Source organism: Triticum urartu, chromosome 5, assembly GCF_003073215.2.
Source record: "Triticum urartu cultivar G1812 chromosome 5, Tu2.1, whole genome shotgun sequence".
NCBI lineage: Eukaryota > Viridiplantae > Streptophyta > Magnoliopsida > Poales > Poaceae > Triticum > Triticum urartu.
The window spans coordinates 555,928,108-555,938,741 of record NC_053026.1 but is presented as its reverse complement, the minus strand read 5'-3'; the positions used below and the strand labels follow the sequence as shown (position 1 = coordinate 555,938,741).

At 42.1% G+C, this 10,634-nt stretch overlaps 1 protein-coding gene across 11 annotated transcripts; it reads right to left on the bottom strand.

Moving 5' to 3' along the window:
- Positions 1-346: 346 nt before the first annotated feature.
- LOC125510659 (dual specificity protein kinase shkD-like) lies at positions 347-9,661 on the bottom strand. Of its 11 annotated transcripts, XR_007284687.1 has the most exons (15): positions 9,103-9,661; positions 7,810-8,239; positions 7,052-7,676; positions 5,386-5,426; positions 5,235-5,303; positions 4,772-4,872; positions 3,100-3,178; positions 2,241-2,339; positions 2,111-2,179; positions 1,928-1,977; positions 1,760-1,841; positions 1,591-1,665; positions 1,461-1,495; positions 1,097-1,191; positions 974-1,011 (listed from the first exon to the last, which is right to left on the bottom strand). XR_007284687.1 is itself a non-coding variant. In XM_048675901.1 (14 exons), the coding sequence occupies exons 1-13, from the start codon at positions 9,396-9,398 to the stop codon at positions 873-875; spliced, it is 2,175 nt and encodes a 724-aa protein (XP_048531858.1). In that variant the 5' UTR covers positions 9,399-9,660; the 3' UTR covers positions 347-765; positions 859-872. The 11 variants fall into 11 exon arrangements, 4 of the variants coding, with proteins under 4 accessions (XP_048531858.1, XP_048531859.1, XP_048531857.1 ...); XM_048675901.1 differs by lacking the exons at positions 1,461-1,495; positions 1,591-1,665 and adding an exon at positions 347-765 and having other exon boundaries at positions 859-1,011; positions 9,103-9,660; XM_048675902.1 differs by lacking the exons at positions 1,461-1,495; positions 1,591-1,665 and having other exon boundaries at positions 347-1,011; positions 7,810-7,968; positions 8,137-8,239; positions 9,103-9,660.
- Positions 9,662-10,634: the final 973 nt, after the last annotated feature.

Here is a 10,634-nt window from a genome sequence, read left to right as displayed (position 1 = left end):
ATCCCGCCCTGGCTATGGCTTGCACCTTAAGATAACAGCCTTTCTTTCTGCTTTGGAGAGAGAGAGAGAAACCATTGTTTGTTGTTGCCAAGAAAGATGATGGATAGATGGATCGAGCTTTTGATTACTGCTCCCAAACATTCTGAGCGATGGTGACGGCCCAGAAAGATGGATGGATGGATGCCGGAAAGTGGAACCGCCCAAAGTGGTGCGCATTGTTACCGGCTCTCATCCTCAGATTCGCCCGCTGCTTTGCCTTTTCCGGGTGTGTAAAGCAAGAGCTCCTGCTATATTTTACTCCCTCCGTCGTCTTTGACACTAGTGTGTGTAAAGCAAGAGCTCCTGCTATCGGTTAAAAAAAAACCATAATATAAGAGTATATACACAGCACAGGAAACGCATACAAGCCGATTTTTTAATCCATCGGCTCGGATGTTTTAGAAGAAACCGTCGGCTTTTCCAATCCTGCGGAACAAAGAGGCCCTACATACTCTCATGACTCATCTTCAGGCTGTTTTGATCCCCCCTTGGCCTGTGTGTCAGCTTCATGCGGCATTGAGTTTCAGTAAAATGCTCCCTACATAAGAAAAACGACAATTCCCATAGTACACAGCCCATTACGAGTTGACACAAACCATATGCGTTACTACATCTGGAAGTCTCATCTCACGTCACAACTCACAAACAAACTGCAACCCCAAAGCTTCAGCTAACGATTTGAGTGCTACACAAGTACATTCCTGCTTGGGCCGGCCATCGCTCCTCCTATGGGAAGTGACACGGAAAACATACCTCAACCTTCTCAGCTCACGCCCAACCAACCAACCATACTCAAAATGGCAGCTGCAGTTCACCCACCTCAGGAAACGAAGCTAGCAATCTTCAGCGTTCATCTTCCCAGCACCTTTCCCAGCCGCTTCACGCCGCGTCCGAGCCTGCACGGCGCACTGCTTTTGCAGGTCCTGGAGCCTCTCCAGGAGCTCTTGGAATGAGGGGCGACACTGCGGGTCACTGCTCATGGAAAAGGAAGGATAACCCTTTAGCGGCACCGGAAAAATGTTATGCCGGAGTGGTGCACAAGACAGTAATAATGTACCTGTCCCAGCAGCTCTCGATGATCGATGCCCACTGAGGGTCCGTGTTGCTCGGAATTTCCAGTCTACGATCCATGAAGCCCACAGCTGCGATAATCTGCCACATAGGGATCACAGAGTTAAGAGATTCTTGCCTTCTAGCATGCTTATATATAAACAAGCAAGTGGTTTTTTCTTAAACTGCAGCGGTGCTGATTCCAGTTTTTCGTAACGATACACCATTCACCAGTTAGCTAGTACGAGTACTTTTCAAGGGATTGTTGGCTCTAGGACATACAAAAAAGGGATATCTAAAGACTTTTTTCTAAGGGTGAAAAGGAGAATGGACGACACCCTAAGCTTCGGGAGTTAAAAACTTTTAAGAACCTTTTATGCAAATTCTTCAGCAGAAAAACCAAGCCCTGACAAAAGCATCTCAGTGTTAATCTTGCCGCTAGACTGAAAAGAGAATGGAGGAAATAATGGAGTAAAGAAATATCAAGTTTATTATTATTACTGGTTGTATCTTGGTAGATTTTTAATACAGATCAAGCTGGCACTCTTTCTCGACCTGCTGTAGGAAACAACACCACTGAAGTCCAAATCACACAGTTAGCACCAAATATTGATATAAAATCAGAATATTAACTACCCAACCAACATACATAACACATAGCAAAACACACCTGCATTGGATTGAGAGTATCCCATGGTATCTTCTGAGTAACAAGCTCCCACAGGACCACTCCATAGCTGTATACATCAGACCTATATTTCACAAAAAGGAAGAAATGAGTGATTATCTGTAGGTAACAAGAACATCTGTTGTTAAAGAGTGCTCATGTTGAGCTTACTTTTCATTTGAAGGTTCACTGCGTAACACTTCTGGAGCCATCCACTGCGGCTGGATATGGAAGCTAAGCTATCAGATGCTTATAGCATATTTGTATACATAGAAAATTGGTAGGAGGTTAAAGTTAAAGACACCCTAGATAGCTGGAGAATCGATGCCAAAAGTCAAGTTTTCTTGTACTTACTGTTCCTTTTCCACCTTTTGTTGTCAGAAATGTTTCAAGTTTGAGGCGCGAAAGACCAAAGTCTGCAACCTAATTGAGACAAGTGAGCACAGAATATATAAAAGTGTGGAGAACTAAGTTTCATAGTTACCTTTACAGTCCAATTCTTATCAACCAACAGGTTTGATGATTTTAAATCACGGTGCACAATAGTGGGGATGGAATTGTGAAGATAATTCATGCCCCTTGCCTGCAACAATATAATTATGTTTTTAAGAACCCACATGGCAATGAAAGATTCCATACGGGCAAAATATGTACTTGTCGAACAAAATACCAGGTACGTTTTTATCTCCATGGGTTAATAACATAGATCATGATTGGCTTTTGGTGACAGAATCTTCACTTACAATCATAGTGACATAATGTGTACGATAGCTCAAGATACCATGTAAGATGGCAGGTACAGCATGTCACCTCCATCTTTCTTTCATTCTTCCATACACTGAAGCTACAAATATGGCTTATTTTTTTAAGGGTGAGCTTCATTGATTAGGTAATAACGTTCATACAATCACGCACAATCAATGCTGACACGCAGGAAGCACTGACTCACGCATCACACCACTAGACTTAAGCTTACCTAGTTGCGCTAAGCTACGCCCACATCATTGGTCACCACCTTGGTGATAGATTATTCGCTCATGGTAACATAATGTGTGTCATAGCTCAAGGTACCACGTGAGATGGCAGGTACAGGAAATCACCTATTTTCTTCTTTCCTTCTTTTACAATGGAGCTACAGGTATGGCTTAATTTACATTCAATTCAACTTCGCTTTCACATTGGTGCTAATTTTTTTTATGAGTAGATTAAAATTGTCTCTTGAGATATGCAGGTGAAGCATGCTTATCCAGTTTTTCTGCTACAATATGTTCATTTCTTAACAGTTACACATAATGTATTTGGCTTGACTTTCTAAACCAGCTGTCAAGAGAAAATAGACTTACGATGTCTATGGCCATGCTAAGTTTCCGTCTTGGATCCAGCTTGGCAGTGTTCTTTTGAAGCAACTGAAACAAACTCCCTCTGCAACATGGAACTGTGTTATACAGAGTAAGTAAAAAAAATGACCTCTCAAGAGATTCTAAAGTCTAAACAATTACAGAAGAATGCCCAAACTAAATTTGCAATAACCAGAATAGTTCAAAATCCAGAGAAAATAGAGACTAGTCCACCTAGAGGTAAGTCAGCAATCACTGGAAAGTGGTTTCAGTGTCAAATGAAAAGAACAGAGGGTACTAGCAGCCCCAACTTTCTGGGTAAGAGGAAGGTGGATATAAAACCTGGGTATTTGGTCACACAGCTATGTGTGCCAGCCACTGAGCCACATGTTAACCTTTGGAAATTGTATAAAAAGTATGGTTAACAAAGGTAAGGGTTTCAGGTGAACTTGCAGCATCAGTACAACACCATGGAAAAAGACCAATGTGGTTAGCTCAGTCTTTTTGTTCTCAAACTGGATAAACTACTGAAAAATTACCTAGCATATTCCCCAGTTACTACTCACAGAGGCATATAACCAACCTGGGGCGACACGCTTGCACTTCACGTAAGTTAATGTGGAAAGACCAACATAATACGAGTGGCATATGTCCACATGATACTCCCTCCGCTTCAAATTACCTAGCATATTAGGTTTCGTTAGGATGAGCCTTTGACTTGCAATTATACTATTAATATATAATTTTTGTGATACAAAAGCATAACCACAAGTACATCTACTGACATCAACTTTATATCGCATAAAGTATATACTAATAGAGTAATTGTTTGTCAATGGCATGTCCTAACAAAATCTAATACACTAGCTAATTTGAAACGGCGGGAGTGTTTCTCTTTCATATTTATCTAAAACAGCCTCTTACAGAAATGTAGGGAAAGGCTGCGTACAATAGACCCAAAGTGGTCGGACCCTTCCCCAGACCCTGCGCAAGTGGGAGCTACATGCACCGGGCTGCCTTTTTTATTTATCTATGAAGTCTTCCAAGAAAGTGACTCTGAAAAGTACAGGTCCGAACACAAACTTCACATGGATTACATAAACACAACTCAAAACAAGGGCACTAGAATTATGGTGATGGAATATAAGGCCAAGAAGCTCGTGTAGCCCACTGGTTTATGATCAAGGTTTGGATGTGGACTTCTGGAGAGAATCGTTCCAAATATGCAAGAGAAGGGACAGAAGAAACTATGAGGCAGCCACATGGGGTTCAAGGAAGGCCAACAAAATCATTGGTTTCATCCTTAATTAGTTACATCTACTACCTCCACTTCTGAGCCCCCACAAGGACAAATCTGTAGTTCTGAATTTCCATTTTACATGAACCTTCTTGTCTGAAATTCCTCAACAAAACTCACACTTTTTGCGAAACATAACACATCTTTTCAACCCCAGTTTTGCTACGGATCAGTGACCATCAAGAACCACTAACATTTCAAACTGTGGCATAGATTGATGAGAACTCCTTGGTAAATGATATGAATGATACTATTGTTTCTATGGGCCCAGATCATAGGTATGGTAGAAAAAAAGGACTGTGATCATAGTGTTTGTCTTCCACCAAGTAAAGGAAAAAAAGTAACAAACACAGAAACAAACATGTGGGAGATATAGCCTACCGTGGGAGGAATTCTGTAACAATACAAAGTCGTTCCTGTGATGCAACTGCGCCCATGAAAAGTATTATACTGGGATGTCGTAGTTTCTTCATCAATGATACCTACAAATTTGGTGGACGCAAGTATGGTCATGACCACAATTATGGAAGGATCACAAGAACAGGATTAAGAAAGTTATCAACATACTGCTAATTGATATCCTACAAAAGAAATCAACATAGTGAAATTTTGTTAGCACTGTATCATTTTCTTTATATTTACCCACATGAACAACAAAGAATAGAAAAATGGAAATTATGGTTCAGCGAACATCACAGGGTCCAACCGTAATCTGGAATTAGTTTCTGCACTGGAGTATCTGATTCAAGAAGACAGTAGAAATCATGCAGTTCCATTGGCATAATACGAAATTTCATCAGCAATTGAGGGTCAGCAGAAATTGCAGTCATATATAGATGCCTACCTCTTGTCTGAAGGCATTTATCATTTCTTCCGAATATTCCTGCTTGGAGAACAGTTTAACTGCCACATCCTACGAAAACATGGATAAATATTGAGAATTGATCATTAAGATGTAATGCTTAATACATAACCACGCAACAGAACATACATACCGAGCCACACCACAAAGCATGATACACTGTTCCACAAGAACCTGCATGAACCAAACACCACAATAGTACAAAATGAGTGGTCTCGTTTACAGAAGCAGGCAATGCCCGCTTGGATACAGCAGTTCAACAATAGGCACTTTCTTACTATTCTATTTGATTATCTACATGAAATTTTAGTAGTAAACAAGTACATGTCTTATGTGCGTTAAAGAAACCTACCTTCATTTTGGACCATTTTGCGTGGAAAATGGTGAGACTCGGTCCTGTTCTGGAAGAAACCTGGCTAGGGGATACACCTTTTTCTACCTTGTTCCCCAGGTTGTTTACCATTGTACGTAACAGACATGCTACAGTGGCCTCTGTTCTTGGGGTGGCGAATCCAAATGTGGATTTTAGCCGGACTCTTATAGGTCAGCTGTTAGCTGATTGGAACACCATTGTTTCCAAGGTAGCCTCTGTTCTTGGATTTGCATTCCTCAGGTTTTTTTTTCTGATGAAATCCATGTATGTGGTCCTTATAGACACAAGGGTTCATTTTAGATCCAAACGGTTTTGAAGACTTAAATTGCCCCAAAATCAAGGTGTTCATTTGGTTCCTTTGTTGGAGGGTTATTCTCACAAGGATAATTTGATGATGCGCAAATGGCTTGTTTTGAGCAAGAAGCTATCCAACGTCTATTTTTTGAGTGTGGGTTAGCATGTATGCATGGTGTGCTGTATATTTTGGCTTTCAACATAACTCCACCCCGTAGTGTCTAGCATATTTTTGGGTCGTGCCTGCGGGTGTTTGATAGGTCTTTACAATCGCTTATTTTGGTCAGGGCTGCATCAGTTTTTTGGTCCGTTTGGCTATGCAGAAATTATGTTAATTTTGACAAGAAAGTTCAATCTTCTATGCAGATGTTACTCTCGTGTACCAGTTGGTTGCGGTCTTGGGAATTATAACAGAGGGTGCAGCACAAGAAGCCAAAGGAGCGTGGCGCAAAGAAGCTCGAGTGGTACCAGGAAGTTTATGTCCCGGTTTGGATGTCATGCAAGTGATAGAGGCTTCTTAGTCTCTAGTTGCTATGTGTGGCCTGTCACACTTTAGTTGCAGGCTGTGAGGAGTTGTGGTCTATCACCAATTTTATTAGGCTACATTTTGATGACTTGTAATAAACGTCGGAATAATTAAGGCCATATGCATCTACGATGCAGAGACCTGGGTAATAAGGCTTTCATTTTCTAAAAAAACGCTGCACAAGTAATAAGCATACACAAGAAAAATGCTATCGCAGTTGTGGCATGGAACTCATGACACCAGGACTACTGTAAAATCATGAAAAAAGTAAATAACTGAAGTATTTTGACATTAAAGACAAGAAGAGGTGGAACTGATTTGGATTATGACAAAAATGAACACACAAACTATTATTTAACAGGCATGCACAATGAGTAATTACTGAAAGATAACTGTTTTGGATTAGCCAAAGAGAACAGAGCATAACGAGGTATTACTAAGAGGCATGCACACTGAGGAATTATTGAGAACAAACTCCTTAAGCAGTTCTGAAGAGTACAAATTGTTGCTATGCCTACGCCTAAATCGTTTAAGAACATGCTAACAAGAGATGTGAGAGTGTACATGTCCAGAAAGATGGAGTAATTGCAAAGGGAGAATAACTACCTTGACCTACTTGTTCTCCAATTATTAGATCTTCCCACAGAATCTCATAATCTAAGCAGTCTGCTTCATAATCCACTCTCTCGATAGGACTCCCAATAGTACTTGTGCTGTTCATACTACTGGTGTTGTTAAAAGTCCACCAGGAACCTGAGAACTCATATTTGCTTGACTGGGCGTATTCAGTGTCTTGGCAGTCTGGAATCATGATAGGCTCTACAACTGGAACTCTCTGATGACTCTGGTCATTCTCTTGCTTATCATGCAAATGTGTTGAGGTTATGTTACTCTTCCCAGAACCCCCATCATTTTCACGCCCTTTCCGAGGCCAGGATATCCCCTTCTTGGCCAGCAATGCCTCGGCCTTTGAACTAATTTTTTTGTGAAACCCTACTTTTCCTTCTCCTGGATTATCAGTACTTGTTTTGCTCAACTCCCGAGGGGATTTCTCTTCAGCAGCAAAGACACCAAACCGTACATCCTCATTCGGGGTGCTTGCCTCACTTGTTGTCAGGTTCGCCCTGACATCATGTTCAGAATACTGTTCCTCACAGCCACTAGCACACTGTCTCTCGCAATTCTGGCCTGTCCTTATCCGAGAACGGACTCTACTTGTAAGCTTGGTAGCCTGTGTTGTTATTTAAAAATCAGAAAGAGAATACACTAGGAAATAAATTATGCATAAATATCAGAAAGAGAATCTTTCCATTAAAACTAAACATTCGAATTCCTTCTTCTGTTTGCTCAGAAATGCGACTTACAAAAGTTGTTATCTTGGAGGTGCTAGCAGATTGCAGAGGTTGCTGGGAGTCAGAAGAACCTTTGTTTTGTGAACCACTTTTAGGCCGGTTGTTATCATGAAAATGGGGCTTTGATGAACTTTGACAGGATTTCTCTGTGGTTGAAGGACTAAATATCTCCTGCAGTGTCCGTACATCAAGCGAGACACATATGAGGCCAATCAAGCTACCATCGTCATCATATAAAGGAGTGTTATGGACAACAATAAAGAACCTTTCTCCTGACTTGTTTTTAACAGGAAACTTTCCTCTAAAACACTTGCCCATAAATATATTCTGGATAACGACCTTTGCAGCATCAAAGTCTGTAGGATGAACAATTAACTCAATGGCATCCTGGCCAATTGCTTCTGATGCAGAATAGCCATACATATGCTCAGCATACCGGTTCCTAGGTTACAGTACAAAGGTAAGAGTTTGGTAGAAAGACGCTTCATATGATCGAACAGAATGGCAACATTTTCACAACATGTTCTTCTTGCCAGAAAAACAGCATAACTTCTCAAACAGTGTTGTAAGAAATTTCGAAACTGAAATCATATACTAAAGTGTATCAGAGGCTAAAAAATATATCCATTCACACGAAAAAATGCTTGATAGGTATGCATCATCATAACTAAGGTCCACCAAATATGTGGCATGGGCATAGTGTTGGCAAATTATTCCAACCAATCTGAGATAACGTAGATCTTTAAAGCAGACATGATGCTTCGACGTTTGTACAGTTTTTGTGGGTCAAGTTTGCGTATGAATACCAGAACAAAAAAAAAATTTGCTGAATAATCGGTGCAATCATGCAAAGAATTGCTATGATACATCCAGTGTCTTTTATGATGAGTTGATGCTAAGCAGGACAATGCCATAAAACATCCCCAGTGTGATCACCGGGGCAAGCTAGAGGCTGGACATCCATATTCTGAATTTAGCAACCGCTTTCCACCCAGTAAAGCCATAGATTCCTCTACCGCATAAGAAAGCTAATGCACACAGGACTATTTCAATACAGCCCCAAGGGAAAGGCCATTACATCCTTGTAACAGCACAAGAGATTTGTGCAGCCCAAACTAAGTTGAGAGCTAACCTTTGAGCCTCCATATAGGTCCCCGCAGCATATTTGCACTCGTGGGAAAGACTACACAACTAAACAACCAAAAGCCCTACACATTATGCCTGAACCTATGCATGACACTGGTTCAGCATTTCACCAAACACACGGTGAGCATCGAGAATGCGCAGCTAGGGCTGGAAGCTCACCAGTAGAGGAGCTTGCCGTCGGGCGCGATGATGTGCACGGCCTGGCCCAGCGACTGCAGTATCCAGTGGCAGTGCCTGTCGGAGAGCCTGGCGCGGTTGTCGCGGAGCTGCCGCGGACCCGGCGACGGGTCCGGGAGCGCGGCGACTCCGCGCCGCGACGAGGAGGGGTGCCGCGGCGGGAACGCGGGGCGGCGGCTGGGCCCCGGCCCCGGCGCGCGCCTGTCCATCTCCCGCACGAGCTGGGCCTGCCCCTCCTCCAGCTCCCGTATCTTCCTCAGCAGCTCGTCCGCCTCCATCGCCGCTCCCTACGGCTAGCCGGTTTCGTGACTCGTGAGAGAGGAGAGCGAGCCGCGGGGAGAAGACCCGGGCAGAGGCCAACAACGGATGAGCTCACGCCTGACATAATGGAGGGAGGGAGGGAGGCGGGCGGCGCGGCGTGGCGTGGCGCCATGCCTGACATCCCACCCGCGCTAGCTGCTGCGGTGCGGTGCGGCCTCATCCTCTTGGAAACTGAAAGAGATCACCTCTTGTGTTCTGTCTGTTCTGTTGTGTTCCATGTTCTGTCGTGACTCGTGTCTGCCCGCCTCCGTCGGGTATGCAAGTCTTTTTATTTTTTCATTTTTAGCCCTCTTTTGGTTCATAGGATAGGATTATTATAGGAATAGGAATCTTGTAAGAAATGAGATGACATGTATCTCAAATCCTATGAGTAGGAATATGAAACAAGATGTCATTTGGTTGACATCAAAGGAATTTTTTCATTGAGTCTAGCCTCTTTTTTATTTTTCTATGAAATGTGGAGGATAGGAACCAATCCTATGTAGGAATAGGAATCCATTCCTATGAACCAAAAGGCTCTAAAGGAAAAAATCTTATAAGAATCCTATCCTCTAGAATTCCTATGAAATTCCTCTAAACCAAAGGAGGCCTTAGGGGTCGGGTAGGCAAGTCAACTTGTGCAGCCAGCGGATGATCGCCGGTTTCCAACGAAATTTCCCTTTGTTCCTACTCAACCTCGTAGAGAGATAATGATTTGAAAAAGAATACTCATAGAATGCAGCTGATTCGAGACATGTCAATCAACATTTGTCCAGCGAACCAAACCAAACGTGGTTAGATGGCTAGGAGAACAGTGATATCATTCCTGGCCGATCAGGGTTCAAGTTCTATGCCTGACAGTGAGCGTACGAGCGTCTATACCGTGCTATGTTAAAGAATTATTTTATTTTCACATCAAAGAGTGTAAGGAAGTACCCCTAGAATGATTATGGTACTCCCTTCTTCTTCGATCTGAATTAATTGACACAACCTTTTTACAAATGTCTAGAGAGTAGTAGCAATGTCTATAGCGATTTTGAAAAGTGTTATTAAGCAGTTTGTTGCCTCGCAACAGGAATTTAATAGAGACATTTAGTAAGAATTGAAAGTACTATTCTGATCCTGAGCTAAAATGAACCCTCATGAACAGTAAACTCAGGAAAAAGTAGTTAATTTTTTTAAAAAAAAATTTGGTAAACTTTGACAAATATATT

Excerpts from the sequence above, each read along its gene's own strand:
- LOC125510659 (XM_048675900.1), bottom strand. The coding sequence starts at position 9,398 with ATGGAGGCGGACGAGCTGCTGAGGAAGATACGGGAGCTGGAGGAGGGG. Across the intron at positions 5,304-5,385 it reads ATGCTTTGTGGTGTGGCTCG|GATGTGGCAGTTAAACTGTT; the intron begins GTATGTATGTTC and ends ATGTTTTCGTAG. Across the intron at positions 2,180-2,240 it reads ATAAGAATTGGACTGTAAAG|GTTGCAGACTTTGGTCTTTC; the intron begins GTAACTATGAAA and ends TGTCTCAATTAG.